At 33.4% G+C, this 20,299-nt stretch overlaps 1 protein-coding gene across 3 annotated transcripts in view; it reads right to left on the reverse strand.

Moving 5' to 3' along the window:
- LOC105337501 (palmitoyltransferase ZDHHC16) overlaps positions 1-17,236 on the reverse strand; it is a 41,993-nt gene extending 24,757 nt beyond the window's left edge. For 2 of the 3 annotated variants that reach the window (XM_066069067.1, XM_066069066.1), the window contains exons 1-3: positions 17,085-17,236; positions 5,357-5,630; positions 640-831 (exon numbers count right to left, since the gene is read on the reverse strand). In XM_066069067.1, the coding sequence (XP_065925139.1) occupies positions 640-831; positions 5,357-5,551 (387 nt within the window). In that variant the 5' untranslated portion in view covers positions 5,552-5,630; positions 17,085-17,236. The remainder of the gene's footprint in view (positions 1-639; positions 832-5,356; positions 5,631-17,084) is intronic. The other variant, XM_034474584.2, reaches the window with a different exon arrangement.
- Positions 17,237-20,299: the final 3,063 nt, after the last annotated feature.

Below are 20,299 nucleotides of genomic sequence, written 5' to 3' on the forward strand. Positions count from 1 at the left end.
AAGTAAACATTTATTCAAAGTTTCATTGAAAAGTATTGAGTATTTATGGTTTTATGACCGGATGAAAATCGTCTATAGGAGTTTCTGTTAACTTGAATAACTTCAACTCATGCATGTAATGTTTTCTTAAACAGTTTTCAAGCAAATATTTTTACAGTTTCACAGTGGTGAAGTAGTTATTGTCAAGTTGTACATACAATTTCTGTTTAAAATTGTTTTATTTTATTGTAAAATTAAAAAGTATTCAACTAATTGACTTGAAAATTAAAAGGGTTTGTCCTTTTACTATGCAAAATAAGTGTACGAAGTTTGATAAACATCGGTGCAAGGGTTTTCTTTAAATCTTGCTTCCAGGCTGAAGTAGACACACATACATACACACTCACGCACAGCAGCGATGCTATATCCCCTTTGCAACAAGTTGCGCGAGGGGATAATAAGGGACTAACTCTAAATGTAAGGGCTGTCAAAAAGCCCTTCCATTTTGTTGAAGACAAAAACAGGTCTAGTTTTACTTTATAATGCTGACTAATAAAACTAAAGCAACAAGACTTCTTAACCTGTTTTCTGATATGTTGTGTCTGGTTGGTACTGTATAATTGACTATGGAGATCGTGGAAGCATATTAGAGTAACTTACCCTTGGTGGATGCCCTGGATCGGTAAAAGCTGCCATAACATAGTTAAAAACAATGTTGGCAAGGAGCCAATGTCCAAAAATAAGATGAAACATGGTTTTACTTAGGCTCTGATCATAAACATGGGGAAGGAGACAGATATAGAAAATCACCACCACTGAAGTAGTTAAGCACACCACAAGAACCATGAATATCTGAAACGATTACATAGTCAATATCTACTATGATTACAGTCATGAATATACACATCATTCATATTCTTTCGACAGGTGGAAGCTTTGAAAATTGCTAGATTCATCTGAAATATAGATCCTTGATCTGAATCAAGACAAGAAGCCCATGGGCCACATTGCTCACCTGAACAAAAGTTCTTGTATCTGTTTAAATATGAAACTTTTTAAAAGTATTAAAATATCTCTTATATTCCAAGATTTGGCAATATATTAAACAACATACAAAAAGAAACCTACTTTTTGGGACATTGTAGCTAAGATATCTTAGGATTTAAGATGCATCAACAGTTACTGGCCAATCTTATCCTAGGCCTCAACATATTAAAGATAACAAAATTGTAAAATGAATACATAATTATTTAAAAAGTGAAAGAAGGTCTATGTAGCCTTGATATGAGGATATGAAGGTATGAGGATGCTTATAAATAGTTAAATACTGTAACTAAATATTAATGTAGCATTGTACTAGTATTTCTTGAGAAGAAGATTTTCACACATTTATCCTCTATACTTACATATTGAACTTTGAACCCATCTTGGGGACCCAGTATTGGTCTGGAGGTAATGACTTTAATTAACAATTTAGAATCTACTAGTACACTACCTTAGAATGCTTGCATAATAATCTCACAAACTGTATTCAACCAATTTCAATATACAGGTATATTTGAATTTGAAATTCGAACCCCTGTTGGTGTACCAGTATTGATCTGGGGTTACGGTTTTTATGATTTAGAATCTACACTATTTGAGGACATTTACATAGAAATCTATCAATTTGTAGTATTGTAGTACTTGAGAAGATTTTTAAACATTTTCCTCGTACATATTTCTATATTAAACTTTGAACCCCTCTTGGGGCCCTAGTATTAGTCCAGGGGTCACGGTTTTAACAATTTAGAATCTATACTTTTTGAGAATGCTTGCATAGTAATGTCACAAATTGTAGCATTGTAGTTCATGAGAAGAAGATTTTTAAAAATTTCCTCATATATATTTCTATATTAAACTTTGAACCCCTCTTGGGGCCCTGGTATTGGTCCAGGGGTCATGGTGTTAACAATTTAGAATCTTCACTATTTAAGGATGCTTGCATAGTACAGTAATATCACAAATTGTAGCATTGTAGTTCTTGAGAGGAAGGTTTTTAAACATTTTCCCTATATATTTCTATGTTAAACTTTGAACCCCTTTTGGGGTCCCAGTATTGGTATGGGGGTCACAATTTTAATAATTTACTAATAGAATCTTCACTATATATACAAGCTATGATGTAAATATTGGCATTCCTAGTGCAGTGGTTCTTGAGAAAAAGATTTTTTTAAGAAACCAACCCTATTTTCACTGTTTTATAATTGTCTCCGTTTTAAAAAGGGTAACACCCTTTATTTTTACAATCTAGAATCCCCTTCCCATAAGAATGCTTTGTACCAATTTGGTTAAATTTGGTCTTGTGGTTCTAGAGAAGAAGTAAACAAGAGGCCCATGGGCCACATTGCTCACCTGAGCAACATCAGAGATCATAAAATCAGCTTTATGGAGTCATACCAAAAAATATGGACACTGTAGGCTAACAGATCATGTGCTAAAAAAAACATTTTTTCCCTGAATATTCTGTTAATCATTGATCCCTTTTTGTCACAGTGTAGTCATTTCACATATATAAAATTACAGTTCTCAAGAAGATCTAAATCAAATGGGATATAAACCTATATCAAACTTGTGAAGCCTAAGAATTGCCCAGGGGCTAAAGTCTAATTTAAAGAATCAACAATATTTCAAAATGCTTGATGAATTGAAAATGTTCTCCTTTGTAAAATTGGACCCCCATGTGGCTCCACCCGATTCCTGAAAAAATTGATTTAAAAAGATTTTTCTCTATATATACCTTTGTAATGATTAAATCTCTCCCCATTGTGGGCCTACCCTACCCCTGGAGATCATAATTTGACCAAACTTGGATCTACCCTACCTGATGATACTTCCCATAAGTTACAACTTTTCTGGCCAGTCGTGTTCGGGGTAGGATTTAAAATAAAATTTCTTTTTATATTCCTATGTAAAAATTTGACCCACCCACCATTGAGGCCCCAACTTATACCCAGGGACCATGATTTGAACGAAATTGAATCTGCACTATTTAACATGCTTCAACACTAGTTTCAGCTTTTCTGGCCTGATAGTGTTTGAGTAGAAGATTTTAAAAGATTAACTCTATATATTTCTATGTAAAACATTAACCCCCTCCACATTGTGGCCCCACCTTACCCCCCGGGACCATGATTTGAACAAACTTAAATCAACACTATCTGAGGATGCTTCAACACAAGTTTCAGCTTTTCTGGCTTAATGGTATTTGATTAGAAGATTTTTAAAGATGTACTCAATATATTCCTATATAAAACTTTGACCCCCCATTGTGGCCCCACCTTACCCTCAGGCCCCATGATTTGAACAAACAGGAATCTACACTATCTGAGGATGCTTCCACTTAAGTTTCAGCTTATCTGGCCAAATTGTGTTTGAGAAAAAGGTTTTAAAAGATGAAGTATATATACTCATATGTAAAACTTTGAACCCCCCCCCCCTTCCCATTGTGGCCCCACCTTACCCCTGGGGACCATGATTTGAACAAATTTGAATCTATAATATCTGAGGATGCTTCCATACAAGTTTATATTATGTATAACATCAACCCCAATCAAGTTTCAGATTTTCTGGCCAAATGGTGTTTGAGGAGATGATTTTTAAAGTTTAACTCTCTATATTCCTATGTTAAATATCAAATCCCCCCCCCCCTTGTGGGCCCACCTTACCCCAAGGGACCATAAACAAACTTGAATCAACACTATCTGAGGATTCTTCAACAAAAGTTTCAGCTTTTCTGGCCAAATGGTTTTTGAGAAGAATATTTTTAAAGATTATCTCTATATACTCTATATACTCTATATACTCCTATTTTAAACTTCCGACTCCCCATTGTGGCCCCACCTCACCCCTGGGGACCATGATTTGAAAAAAACTTGAATGTACACTATCTGAGGATGCTCCGACACAATTAACTTTCAGCTTATCTGACCTAATGATTATTGAGAAGAAGATTTTGGAAAAATATCACCAAATTTTCAATAAATCCTTATTATCTCCGCTTGTCAAAAATTTACTTCATTTTCACAATTTTGAATCCCCTCTTCCTAAAAATGCTTTGTGCCAAGTTTGTTTGAAATTGGCCAAGTGGTTCTGGAGAAGAAGTCGAAAATGTAAAAAGTTTTCAGACGGATGGATGGACAGACTGATGGACAGACGACAGACAACAGGTGATCAGAAAAGCTCACATGAACGTTTGGTTGATGTGAGCTAAAAAGGTATGTTAAATCTGCTACAAAATATGTACCAGTACTGGAATCTGTCCTAAAAATAGCATGCTTTAAGGGGGGTGTGCGGCCATTTTGTATATTTTGAGGATAAGAATGTAATAATTTTTTGAACTGGCTTGTTTCTGCCCGAAACTGACCAAAAATGTAGCCAAAAGATATAAAAACAATAAATACGAAGTCCAACATGTCATTTTGTTTGAAAAGTACGCATACAAGAACGTTAATGGACAATGCCTTTTTAATCAGTCAAAACAACTGTCAAACTGCGCAGGTACATACTTATTTTCAAGATTTAAAAATCTGAAATAATAGGAAGGGGGTTCATTGGTATCCTCTCTACAACTATTTGTTGCGAAAAATGTCTAAGCTTGCTTATTTAAGTTGTAACTTTGTCTCAAAGTAAGGTACTCTATTCCTAAAATGGCACTCAAAAACCACAAGATACATTTGTCTATGTCTATGGAGGTACATTGAAGATATAATTTCACTGAAATATGATGTACACTTTTTTAATTTAAGACAATCACTTTTTTGGACCCCTATCCCACTTCTTAAAAAAAATACACTTTATTTTATACTATTTTAGAACTAAAAAATTCCCATAAAACAAACATGGGACAGGAATAGAGATGTATATCAAATTCAAAACAAATTGTTTTGAATTGACATTATATATTATTTTCTATGAAAATTTAACATCAATGTGTCCCCATAGACACAGGAATTCTGAGTATAGACTGGATTTTTCTTATTCTAAAAATAAATCCTATGCCCACTGATAAAAATAGGATACCCTTTTTTGAGGCAAAGTTACAACTTAATTGAGCGATATTTAAACTTTTTCTCAACCAATGGTCGTAGAGAGGACACCAATGAACCCCCTTCATATTTTTTCAGATTTTTTAATCTTTAAAATAAGTCTGCACCTGCTTTATGTTTTACTATATTTTTCTCCTTAATCTTAAGATCTTTGTAACCTTCTCTTTCTAATCAGATGCCTTTATTGTGTGCATACGTATTAAACAAAACCTTTTCTTACAAGCAGTGATAGCTTTCCCTGAAGTCAGCATTGACTTCTAAAAAACTTGAAAGTTAATTATTTTACTTACTGGTCCAAAATATCTTGAAAATTTCTCCACAGTCCAAAACAATGGCTCTGCTGCTGTTTCTATTGCCACCATGCAGGATGAAAATTCATTGTAGAATAAAGTCTGTTTGATAAGTAAAAGCCAAGATACAAATTCTTTGCATCTAGTCACCAGCCGAAGAGGAAGTTGTGTAAAGCGCCACTGGACAAGAGCCATTCTCCACAATGTACGATATGTTCTCAGCAGTAAACAGGTACAGCTAACTCCTGGCTACCTCTATTCCTGTTTCAACCATCTGAAAAACATTGCCATACATGTATCTATTTTGAAATAACTAGATCTTTAATTATACATTTTGACTTATAATCTAATCTCTAGTGCTATGTAAGGGAATTCCTGCCTGAAGTCTATGATTCTTGATTTTATATAATTTATTCTTATTATGCTTACTTCTTCTTCTTCAGTACATTTACACATGAATATTAATCAATTGTTTACATATCCATGCTTATCAAATTTCAATGTATTATTTTTTTATTCTTTAGGCTTTTCTGAATTCTATGTTGCAATATTCTCTTCTATCTGTGTAAATTTTTACTTCCTTTTTTTATATTCGTAAAGGTTCTTAACTACATTATTATATACATACTGTGGAATCATTTTTATTCGTGGGGGTCGATGTTCGTGGGTAGCCAAAATTTTCCTGGTTTGTGGGAATGTAATTTTGTTGGTAGCAAGTTCTATTTTGTAAATTAATACATGTACTAAACAAATGCTTCATTTTTTCATCCCCACGAACATATTTGAATTCACAGAAAAGGAAAATTTGAAAAACATTAAATTCAAACATGACTGAATACTTATAAAACACTGGTTGTGTAATACCTGTTCATAATTATTGTTCAGTTAATATAACAGCTTCTTGAGGTCAAGATCTGGTAAATGAAAGGTATATGAAATTCAAGATAAAAATTCTTTTAATGATGATTCATAACAATATCTTAATTGTTTCATAGGGTGTGCCGGGGCTTAGATTTTTGGTAAACACAATGAAAAATCATGTTTTAAACAACCATTTTCTATGAAATATGAAGGATAAAAGAAACAAATATCAGAGTTTTGTCCATTTTTGACTGATGAAAAATATCTAGAATGCCTACAGTCTCTCCAAAAACAGCTTTAAACAAGCTCTAGAGCTCCTCTTTAAAATGATGCCAAATTGTATATAGGTACCGGGATTACTTTTCCCATGATTAAATATAGAATGTCACAATATTGTTTTATTTTCTACTTAATTCCTAGCACCAAACATAGGTAATCATAGATTACTAAGCTCACCGAGACGGAGCATCACCCTTATGAGACATCACCTTCATAAGACCACCTTTATCATTTTATATGAAAATCATACTTTATGATCTTGGATATTCATGGATTCTGTTTTGACAAAATATCGTGTATCATCTGATAAATTTTTTTCTGATAATCATATGTTCATATGTTAATCAATTCAATGATATAAAATTAAATATTGCATCATGTCATATTTATAATATATATCATATAATACAATAAAATACCGTAATAAACAATAATGAGATATGATATTGTAACGTATGATATGACATTGTATTGTGTTATACCTTATTGTATTTGATCACATAATACAATATCATAAAATATAATACAATATAGTATTATATTACAATATCATATTGCATAATACATCATAACATTGAAACATGATATTATATTGTATAATATTATTTTCATGCATTATAACGTATTCTATCATTGGTTCTTTTGATATCACATGTCAAAATATAAAAATGCGAATTGACTTGTACTTTCTAAAAATAAGCATTAAAAACTCGGATTGACCTGTACTTTCTAAATATAGATAAGGAAAATTTTCCTCTAATGTTAAAATGAATTTGATTGGCTGGCCTGATTCACCCCAACCAATCAAAATTCTCTCCGCGTAAACAAACAACAAAGATGGAAGTTGCAGACAGGATATTTCGTAAATTTCGAGTGCGAGAAGTTAGACGACCTGCTAGCTAAATTTTACATGGAAGCTAGAACGACGAATGGAGATATGTATATAAAGACTTCGAAAATAATATAACGAATATAGTCCTTTCACTCGGTCAATCCATAGATATATCGACTTCACAGAAAAGCATATCGACCTCGCACTTCGTGCTCGGTCGATATGCTTTTCTGTGAAGACGATATATCTATGGATCGACCTCATGAAAGGGCTATATTTGTATAATATAGTATGATATTGTATTGAATGACACTGAAACATATTTGATACATTATATGATATTATATCATATAATACAATATGATTTGATTCCAACATTGTATCTTATCAAATGATACAATATTATGTGATAAAGTAAAATATCATAAAATACATTATTGTATTATACATATTGTATCATATGACACAATAATATATATTACAATACCATATAATACAATTTCATGTGATATGATAATATATCATATAAACCAATATCATATCATACAATATCGTATGATACCTTATTATATAATATCACAATATCATATAATACAATTTCATGTGATATAATTCTATATTACTGAAACTAATATCATATTATACAATATTGTATGATACAATATAATATTTTGCAATATCTTATGTAATTGTATCATGTGATAAAATAATAAATTAAAAATACAATATAATATTATACAATATTGTATCATAATATACAATACTATACATAACAATATCATGATACAATATCATATCATAAAATATAAAAAAAAAAATGATACAATATCATATCGTATCGTATAACTTTTTATAACTAATATAACAAATGATATCATATTGTATCATATCAAACAATATTGTTTCATATCATACAATACTATATCATAGGAATCATGTTATATCATTTATCAACAAACACATCTATCTATCGAGCTGGTTTGAGTGAGATTTCTTTAGCATCCTTGATAATGGAGATCAGGCTCTGCATCTGAAGCAACCTCTGCGTTTCATTTATAATATAGTTAAATCAACTATGCAAGCTTTCATCTATAAAACATGTGACCTGTTCCAAACAAGAGGCCCATGGGCCACATCGCTCACCTGAGGAACAATAGGTATGATAAAATCAGCTTAATGGAGTCATAATACAAACTATCTGGACAATATACAATAATACATGTTGATCCTGTATAAATAAAATCCATTTTCCCTGGATATTCTTATGTTTATAATCATTAGTCCCTTTTCTAACAGGACGATTTTATAGTCATATCATATGTTGAGTATCGCAGTTCTCAAAAAGATCCTTAACAATTGTTTATATATGGGATATAAACGTACATAAACTCTGAACCTTCTTGTGAGGCCAAAGAATTGTCCTGGGGCCAAAGTCTTAACAATTATAAAGAATCATCTGGCTGATTAGTTTCTGAGAAGAAGATTTTTAAAGATTTACCATATATATTCCTTTGTTAAACTTTGAACCCCCATTGTGGCCCCACCCTACCCCTGGGGATCATGATTTTCACAAATAAGAATTTACACTACCTGAGGATGCTTCCACACAAGTTTCAGCTTTCCTGGTCTTATGGTTCATGAGAAGAAGATTTTTAAAGATTTACTCTGTATATTCCTATGTTAAATTTCGACCCCCAATTGTGGCCCCACCCTACCCTCGGGGGTCATGATTTTCACAAATTAGAATTTACACTACCTGAGGATGCTTCCACACAAGTGTCAGCTTTACTGGCTGATTAGTTTCTGAGAAGAAGATTTTTAAAGATTTACTCTATATATTCCTATGTAAAACTTCTATCCCCCATTGTGGCCCCACCCTACCCCCGGGGGTCATGATTTTCACAACTTTGAATCTACACTACCTGAGGATGCTTCCACACAAGTTTCAGCTTTCCTGGTCTTATGGTTCATGAGAAGAAGATTTTTAAAGATTTACTCTATATATTCCTATGTTAAATTTCGACCCCCAATTGTGGCCCCACCCTACCCCCGGGGGTCATGATTTTCACAAATTAGAATTTACACTACCTGAGGATGCTTCCATACAAGTTTCAGCTTTCCTGGTCTTATGGTTCATGAGAAGAAGATTTTTAAAGATTTACTCTATATATTCCTATGTAAAACTTTGACCCCCCCATTGTGGCCCCACCCTACCCTCGAGGGTCATGATTTTCACAAATTAGAATTTACACTACCTGAGGATGCTTCCACAGAAGTTTCAGCTTTCCTGGTCTTATGGTTCATGAGAAGAAGATTTTTAAAGATTTACTCTATATATTCCTATGTTAAATTTCGACCCCCAATTGTGGCCCCACCCTACCCCCGGGGGTCATGATTTTCACAAATTAGAATTTACACTACCTGAGGATGCTTCCACAGAAGTTTCAGCTTTCCTGGTCTTATGGTTCATGAGAAGAAGATTTTTAAAGATTTACTTTATATATTCCTATGTAAAACTTTGACCCCCCATTGTGGCCCCACCCTACCCTCGAGGGTCATGATTTTCACAAATAAGAATTTACACTACCTGAAGATGCTTCCACACAAGTTTCAGCTTTCCTGGTCTTATGGTTCATGAGAAGAAGATTTTTAAAGATTTACCCTATATATTCCTATGTTAAATTTCGACCCCCCCATTGTGGCCCCACCCTACCCTCGGGGGTCATGATTTTCACAAATTAGAATTTACACTACCTGAGGATGCTTCCACACAAGTTTCAGCTTTCCTGGTCTTATGGTTCATGAGAAGAAGATTTTCAAAGATTTACTCTGTATATTCCTATGTAAAACTTCGACCCCCCATTGTGGCCCCACCCTACCCCCGGGGGTCATGATTTTCACAAATTAGAATCTACACTACCAGATGATGCTTCCACACAAGTTTCAGCTTTCCTGGTCTTATGGTTCATGAGAAGAAGATTTTTGAAAATTTCTCGAAAATTTTCATAAATTCTTAATTATCTCCCTTTGCAAAAGGGCGTGATCCTTAATTTTCACAAATTTAAATCCCCTTAGGCTAAGGATGCTTTGTGCCAAGTTTGGTTGCAATTGGCCCAGTGGTTCTTGAGAAGATGTTGAAAATGTGAAAAGTTTACAGACAGACGGACAGACGGACGGACGGACGGACAGACAGACAGACGGACGACAGACAAAATGTGATCAGAATAGCTCACTTGAGCTTTCAGCTCGGTGAGCTAAAAACTAAACCTCATCCAGCATCCGAAACCTATGGCTCAGATTCAGCATTCAAGCCCATCAGGTGCATTGGTATCATAAGACGCATCATCCATGCAAGTTTGGTGAAGTTTGGACCAGTAATAACTAAGATATCATCATCAGAGGGCACTAGCAATTAAAACCTTTACTTCGTCCAGCATCCGCAACCTATGGCTCCGATTCAGCATCCATGCCTGTCAGGTGCATCTGTATCATAAGACACACCATCCATTCAAGTTTGGTGAAGTTAGGACCTGTAATAACTAAGATTTATTTTTTAGCATCCTTGATAATGGAGATCAAGCTCTGCATCTGAAGCTACCTCTGCGATTTATTCATATTGCAGTTAAATCAACTATGCAAGTTTGAAATAGTACTATCATCTATTAAACATGTGACCTGTTCCAAAGACTTAACTTTATCCAGCATCCGAAACCTATGGCTCACACTCAGCATTCAAGCCTGTCAGGTGCATCAGTATCATAAGACACACCATCCATGGAAGTCTGGTGAAGTAAGGACAAGTAATAACTAAGATATCATCATCAGAGGGCACCTGTTTCAAAAACTTTATTTAACCAGCTCTTAAAACCTTAACCTCCTCCAGCATCCGAAACCTATTGCTCAGATTCAGCATTCAAGCTTGTCAGGTGCATCAGTATCATAAGACGCACCATCCATACAAGTTTGGTGAGGTTAGGACCAGTAGTAACTAAGATATAATCATCAGAGGGCACCTACAACAAAAACTTTAACCAGCTCTAAAAACCTTAACCTCTTCCAGCATCCGAAACCTATTGCTCATATTCAGCATTCAAGCTTGTCAGGTGCATCAGTATCATAAGACGCATTATCCATACAAGTTTGGTGAAGTTAGGACCAGTAGTAACTTAGACATTGCTATCAATGGGCACCTGCAACAAAAACTTTAACCTGCTCCAAAAACCTTAACCTCCTCCAGCATCCGAAACCTATAGCTCAGATTCAGCACTCAAACCTGTCTGGTGCATCAGTATCATAAGACACACCATCCATGCAAGTTTGGTGAAGTTAGGACCAGCAGTAACTAAGATATTGCTATCAAAGGGCACCTGCAACAAAAACTTTAACCTGGTCCAACAACCTTAACCTCCTCCAGCATCTGAAATTTAGGACCCAGATTCAGCATCCAAGTATTTCAAGTCCATAAGTAGGTCCAGATGCATCATCCATGCAAGTTTGGTGAAGACAGGACAAGTAATAGCTTAGATACAGGACCTGCAACAAAAACTTTAACCAGGTCCGGACGCCGACGCCGACGCCACCGCCGACGCCGAGGGTATAGCATAAGCCCTCCTTGACTTCGTCTCGGTGAGCTAAAAAGAGACTCTGGAATCATTAACTAGATCTTGACCTTAAATTGCACCCCACTTCAATAATGGAAAGATTGCTTCTGTCAGTTAAGGTGGAAAGCTACATCATCACAACATGTCTGACATCCTTTTGAAATGCCATTTTGTTCCAGATTGATCACATTATGTCATGGTAAATAAAGCTCTACACTGTTTAATTGAACTCCTCTAACAAGAACAAGATGAGATAAGAATGAAATCACCAAATCACTTAAAAAATATGTCAATTTCCTTTGTGGTTAAAGCTTAAAACTAACTTTGATCATCAGCTGGTTTGTATGGAAAACATGAAATCTAAAAATAATACTGTTTTCCTGCTATTGGCAATACATTTTTGCCATGTCATCTGCAACAGACGATCATACATATATGACAGTTTATCGATAAAGGTAAGTTGATATAATATTTTTACTTAAATTATATATGAATGATGAATATAAAACTAAAGTACCATAGTATGTTCTCTTAAATTGATCCTAACTTTCCAAATATAAAAAATTTGCAGTGAAAAACTTGCATTGAAAGTTTGACATTAAACTATTTTTTTTTCATTAAGCCCGAAATTTGTATCACTATGGATATCTATGCATGTATAAATATGAGAATGGTTGTTATCTTTAATTGCTGTTGTATATAAAAAAGTAAAAGGCAACTTACTTTCAAGATGTAGTGTCCCCATTTAGTTTTAAAGGTGTCTATACGCTAATTTTCAGACTCTAAAGATCAATGTCAAGCTTGCAAAGATGATTACTATTATATAAGGAATAAGGAATCATTTTTTGAGTATTATGAGGTGATAATTTCGGTCAGGGCATAATCAAATCCAATAAAGTCCGAAGGGCTTTACGATAGATTTGATCACGCCCCGACTGAAATTATCACCTCATAATATTCAAAGAATGATTCCTTATTACTTATATTTATATAATTTTAAGCCATCGTATGATTAAATATATAAATATAAATAAGCAAACCCCGCTGGCGCCTCATTTCAAATTCGATACGTAGGGTTATCACAGGCAAAGACACTGGAAAATGTAAATATTTCCGATATAAACTATATAAGATTTTGGTAGTCCACATGTTTTGGCAACCATTAAAATGCTTTGAATTTTGGGGAGTTGATTTTAATCAACTCTCCTATGCAGTTGCTCTGGCAAACCGAAAGTGAAACAGCATTTGAACCTAAGCACAAATCATCACCGCTGACAAGACTTAGTTCTCGGAAATAATTGATAAATTCGCTGTAATGATTTCTGAAGCATTGTTTTTCAAGGAAACTTATTTGTTAATACCTTGAAAATAGTCAGATTTTAAATGGTAGGAAACAATTTAGACATTTTTTGTAGTGGTATGTATTCCTACGCTAAATTTGACTATTGTATCGTTCAACCAGACGATCGGTGGTTTCCGTAAATCTTCGACAAGCAGAGAATTTCTCTTGCTTGTCAGAGATTATTGGAGACACCCGAGCGTCTGGTTGAACGAAGCTAGATAAGATTTCAATACTGCTTGGATCCATACAATTTTTCAGAAATATTTCGATCACTGATAGTATGTACGTTGATGGAATTAATAGTATCTTAAAATATTACCCAACATGATTCATATGGGGTTTTCTCAAAATTCTTTTCGGAAGAGTCCGAGCATTCATATTATAAAAAATGTGCGTAAATCAAATACATATAAGAAACCACTTGCCACGCAAAATAACATTATCTTTGATTCTAAAATAAATAATACCGTATTTTTCGAAAATCAGGTCGATTTATTGGGCGAAGGAGGCCGTTTTTAGCCAAAAAATAAAAAAAAGTATAAAAGGTCGACTTCGAAGAATTGGTCGAAAATTTACCGCTAGTTCTAATGAATAAATGGTTTAAACCAATAACGTTATCATATAGTAGCCTTTAATCTTATTTCACAGTTTTAAACAAAAGGGAAATAAAATGTGTTTCTTGAAAACATCGTAAGAAAATGTCTGAAATTGCATCAAAATATTCAAACCAATTAATTCAGTACGGCCAGTTTTAATTTAAGATCGTTTTTAATTACTTCCCTGCCATGTGTACAAACTGGTGTTAACCGGGGATAGTAACCTAGCCTGGAGGCATGACTACGGTAGCACATGCCACCCTGTGTCTCTGTGTGACTTTTTACTGTGTATATACACAAGAGTCAACCTCTGATCTTATTGAAGCCTGCGGGCATGAGTAGCACGTGCCGAGAGTTCAACTGTGTATAAACAAAGAAAGCGTTACCCAGACTGATTTCAGAGACACCTGGCTAAAATTTCTTCGAAAGTTTTATGTTGAATATACAGAAAAAAACGTGTTCATGTATTCTATTATGAAAACAAATTGGGTTTTTTTATTTCTACCCAACGATATTTTTCCCCCGTAATTACCCTTTGTACGGTTCTCATTTTACTTTTATCGCGCGAAATCGATTTCCTGTTTCTTAGAAATGTAAGAAGAAATAAATCTATTTACATTTAATTTTGTTTAAAGTAGATCCAGTGTTCTGTGACGTCACACTTTTTTGTAAAACTTTGAATTCTTTAAAAATTGTGCAAGATAGTTTTATTTATTTTATGTGAATATAATCACATGGATGTAATTAGAATTATTGGTAGGTTCAAGATATTTTCACACTTAATTTTATACTAAATTTCCAAATGTTTATATATTTTATCTATGCAAAGGGGAAATAACTCTTTTTCTGACTTTTCTCTCAGTTGTATGTCTAAATGCTATAGTTTTTCTTATTCCAACGATAAATTTTAAAATATTTTTGTAATTTTAGTTTTCTGATAAATTTGACATTAAAAAACAAGGAAAACAAATTTCTGCCTACAAGATCTTACTTTTAACATCAAAAAAATACATTTTTCTAATGCTAAAATATGCTTTAGTTTATGTTTATCTGGCATCTCAAAAAGTGTGATGACATGCATATTTTTTCTAACAATTGATGACATTTAAGTCTATTAAGTCGAAATCAGTTCGGTTTTTCAACTTTCCTCAGAGAATTTTACGAGTATGGAGCTACCTTAAATGATAAATTACTACAGTATATTGATTAAAATCCATACGATTTTTACACAGAAATTCAAGCAGTATTATAGTAAACACTCATGATTTTATTGGAGGGTTGCATAAATTTTTGCAAAATTTCATACCAAATTTTCCAACTAAAAAAAAAAAACATAAATTGGGCGAAGCGATGAATAGGGCGAGGTCCACGTGTCAGGGAAAAAAAAGTATCGCCCGAATTTTCGAAAAATACGGTAATCGATAAAATCAACTCCCGTCAGTACTTCAGTACTTTGATTTGTATACCAAGCCCAACTTTTTTTTCCCAAAAACAATCAAGATGAAATGCATCGGAGGGGGGGGGGGGGGGGGGGGGGGGCATTTTCAGAGGGGCGGGCTGGGATGAGAATCTAAAAATCAATATAATGTGGCCTTAAATAGATAGATTTATTTTTAGTATCATGTCATCATATATTTAAACATACCTATTCTACATACTATGTTTCAATATTAATTGGTTATAATTTCATATACAATGGTACATGTATTTGAAAAACATAAATACCATAGATACCAGGATAACCCATGAAAGCTTGAAAGCTTATTTCCAATGGGGTCTTTTAAATAATATGCGAAACATTACTTATTTAGTTTTGTTTTAACTGTAACACAAAATGTGTTTGCGTGTACATAATATAGGCACTGTGCTAATTATCCTATACACAGCGATGTACACTAATCCTGAGTATACATATAACATTAATAATATGCATTCGGTAAAATTATAATGTCTAATAGTACAACATATCACTATTTTGTTCTAAAATGCCCTTTTGTAAAATAGAACTTTTAACATTTGTTATAAAAACCATTTGTACATTTAATATGTGATGGTGAAAAATTCCAGTCTTTAATACCATTATAGTAAAAGGTGTCGGCTTGACATGTCTTAACTCGTGGTATAAAGAAATCTTCTTTTGAAGATGTTCTTGACGTGTTTCTTAGAGATACAGATGATCTCAGTGTAAAATTTCATGTAAGTACATGTAAGACAGTGCACTACCATGGTATATGTTATATATACATGGTAAGTCTAAACTGTTGAACTTTGTCTTCCATTCAATATATCTAGTGAAATTAGTACTTCATAATTTACAGTATGTAATGGAGATAGGTTTAATATATAGTTTACATACCTGACCATATTGTTTTGACACATTTGTAATTTCTTTTTAAAACATTTTGACAACCCAGTGTACCATGCACAGCATGCATAATCTATAGTCTGTCCAAAGATATTCATGCTGCACATTTGGACAATTTTTAATAAAAATACACACACCTGTGAAAGAAGTGCAATGCAATGAAAGGGAAAATTTTCCATATAACTTCATTCACATATTATCATCTTTCCCTTATAAAAATTCACAAGAATGAAAACAGATTTCCTATGGAGATTTATAATAGGGAATGTTGGCATCTTTTCTCCATTCGAAAGTCACTCAGAATACCTCGCACAGTTTTTCAACGTTATCATCTGGGCTTAATTATGACTGATGCAATGCAAAATCCCCGTAGACTTTCTATTTTTAGCTGTGTATTGAAACCCGACAACCTACAGGGGGTATTTCAAAAGAGAAATCTTGGGATTTTTTCATACTATTGAATGAACATCGACTGAATCAAAAGGTATTTATAAATATTGAATAATTAAAGAAAATATGCAGCAAAAATATCTTGGGACAGACTACATGTATCTATGTATAAGTGACATTTTATTTGAGCAGAGCATAACAACATTTTAATCCTAACATCTACTAAACGAGCTAAAACGAATTAAAAGTCATACTGGTATAATAGAACAAAAAAAAAGATATTCATGTATAAGAGTCCAAAACAGACAATATACATTACATGAGATGACCGGTGTACACCGGCCACAGATCATGAAAAGGACCACTGAAATTGAAAGAATTTCTAGCCCCATTATTGGCTTCGCTCTCCTAACGATCGCACCACAGGTCAGGCGCTTGTTTTATACATACTGTTTGACTTACTTCTATACAACTTCCTGTGTGGTCAGTTCCACCTGCTGTTTTGTCATTCGGATCAGGCTCACGCTTTCCCAATGCCCAGCAATGGCCAATGGTCGGTCGAGAGAAATTAAAACCGGAAACAATACTTACTAAGACTAAACGAAAAAACGATCTGGAAATAAAAGAACAATCCGGAAAAGGTTGATGCACACCTTTCAGTCTTTGTATCATTTTGAAGGTGTTATCAAATGAAAATACACCACCAAAGGAATTTTCTAAATTTTGATTATGGTCCAACTAATTTCATCTTGAATTTTGCATTGAAGTCTATGGGCAAAGTGTGCTGTATATTAAGATATTGTATACTGCAGTAAAGTAATTTAAAATTCGTAAAACTCTCTTGGTCAATACATACATAAACTTTTTCTTTATCAAACTATGAAATAAAATGAATCATTTACCGCAGATATTTTGACGAATTTAAAGTTTTCTTCTTCTTTATTTTATCAAGGGGAGATAACTCTTTCAAAAAATTAAAGGTGCAAAATGATCGGCTTCTTATGTGTTGTCAGTCATGTGAATTTGGTTCATTTCACTTTCATTGTTATCTAGCAAAATATATTTTTAAAACTAGTTTAACAGGTCTAGGCAATCTCCGTTTTTGGAGGATAGATTTTATCCTCCAAAATTGGAGGATAGATGTTTGCGCCCCCCTGGTGGATCTTTTCAGATGAAGGGCAATTAACTCTGTTTTTACAAAGGGAGTTAACTATGAATAAATATAATTATTAGACAATAAAAATATCACCTTATTTAGCTATTAGTAATTATTTTTATTGATAATATTTAATAAATATTTAAGTTTAAATAATTGCAGGGCTGATTTTAAAGAAAAATATTTTATGTGAAGACTCTCACATTTTTTTTTCAATATTCAGGATAATTGATATCTATAATTGGTATCATATTGATTAATAAAATTTAACAATGTCTTTTTGTGTGAGGGGATTAAATTTAAATGTTACTTAATAACCTGGTGAATTAATTAGAATAAGAGCTACAAAGTTCCTAAGGTATATGCGAACATTTACTTTGTACATGTACAATATAGCAGATCAAGATATCTATTATGTGTCTCTAAAAGTGAATGAATTCATTAATGTTTTAATGAGGAATAAACATCACTAGTTTGTGATATTTTAAAAATAAAACAGATGTAAATAGTCTATGTCATTTGTAAAACTGAACACAGGAAGTACACACTTTCAAAGCATATTGTGAAAATACTGTACATAGAATTTCAAATCGCCGCATACAATCAATAGTTTATTTCCTTAACTTTAATTCCCATATGGTCTGGTGCTTGCATTTTCTCATTAAAGATATGCACGAAGCCTTTGAAATATACCCATGCTATCCTCCAAAAATGGAGGATAATTTCACCCACAATGCAAAGTGACTTTCCATATATGGTAAAAATCAGCAGCCATCTTGAAATTGAGCTATCCTCCAAAAACGGAGGTTGCCTAGACCTTTTTAAAATGATTCAAAATGATTCAATATCAATTCAATATTGTCTCTACAATACAATCTCTAAAAAATGGAGACGCCCCTGGATATAACAATTTAAATGCAGAGTTATTTAAAACAGATCCTTTCCTCACAGCCACAATTTTACAGCCAAAGAAGATGGGTGAATAAGGCGTGTAAAATGCCCATATGAGGAATGATTAGATACTGCAAAATTAAAATATAATTAAATCCGATTTTTTTTAAACATGATTAAAAACAGTGTATACTGATTTAACGTAACATTGGCTTGTAACCCTTGAATATTTTAAATACTTGTACTAGGTTGATTTAAACTGGCGTATGTGTGTCAAAACCTCCAAATATTGTCATTTTTGTCGTAGTCTAAATGCCGTTTAATGGAATTTAAACAGATTTTCATCAACAAAAAATGTGGAGAGATGACCCACTATTTTTTAAAATGTAATTTTGTAGCCCAATAATTGAACGTTTTAGAAAAAGTCCATAAATTTGTGGCCATTGTCTCATAGAGCACTTAAACAACCTACTTTGTTGTGAATGAAATGGCTCAGTGGTTAGAACACCAAACAGTAAATAAATCTATTGATCTTGGTTTTTAGGTTGTGGGTTCGATACCACCAAAACTCAAGGATTTATTTTTTTCTTATTGTTTTTTGAAATATTTCAAACTGAATACAGCTAGAAATTACCCTTTTGTAAACTTGTATTATAACATTTCAAATATATTTAATTACTAAGAAATGTTAAATTTGAAATTTTATTTTACGACTAAACCAAATGGGCAGTTGCGCTACCTTATTCCCTCATCTTCTTTACACGACATCTAGGAAATAAAACCCATACTAGATGAATGGCATCATGGAGTCATCATTAAAATACCAAAGAAAGGCAACCTGAATGACTGCAACGATTGGCGAGGAATAACACATTCACTTCTTTCCATCCCTAGTAAGATCATGGCCAAAATCTTCAGAAGAAAAATATCCATAGCTGTAAATGTCAAACTGCGTTAAGAACATGCAGGATTCACACCAAGCCGAGGATGCATTGATCAAATATTTAACTTTATACATTTTTACTATGGCGATATTGGCCCCATCCTAGAGCATGAACCCTGACCCAGGGGTCATGAATTTCACAATTTTGGTAGAGAGCTTCATGGACATCAATACCATGCATTTAGTTTTTAACAAATATATATGCATGGGAGTAGAGAAGAAGATTTTCTGAGATTTAATACATTATACTATATGTCACCCCTGACCAAGAGGCCATGAATTTCACAGTTTTGGTAGAGGGCTTCATGGACATCATAATCATGCAATCAGTTTTTTCCTCACATGTGTGGGAGTAGAGAAGAAGAAATTTTTAATTTTTTTTTAAATTTTTTAAAAGAATATTTTAATATGCAAAATATCACATAAACGGATGGGATAGCAGGCATTGCCTATGTAAATCCTCTCCGAAAATATTTGGTCCCATCTGTGACGCCCCGAGGGTGGTAGAGCATTGGATTTTTTTCACAATTTAAATTCCTCTTACCATAGAGATGCTTTACACAAAAAATGGTAACAATAGGCCTTGTAGTTTTTAAGAAGTTAAAATTGTTAATGCACTACGGACGACGCACGACGACGAGCGAAAACAGATAGCAATAAAAAAAAAAGAAAAAGAAAAAAAGGTCT

The sequence above is a fragment of the Magallana gigas genome, chromosome 8, assembly GCF_963853765.1.
Source record: "Magallana gigas chromosome 8, xbMagGiga1.1, whole genome shotgun sequence".
Taxonomy (NCBI): Eukaryota; Metazoa; Mollusca; class Bivalvia; order Ostreida; family Ostreidae; genus Magallana; species Magallana gigas.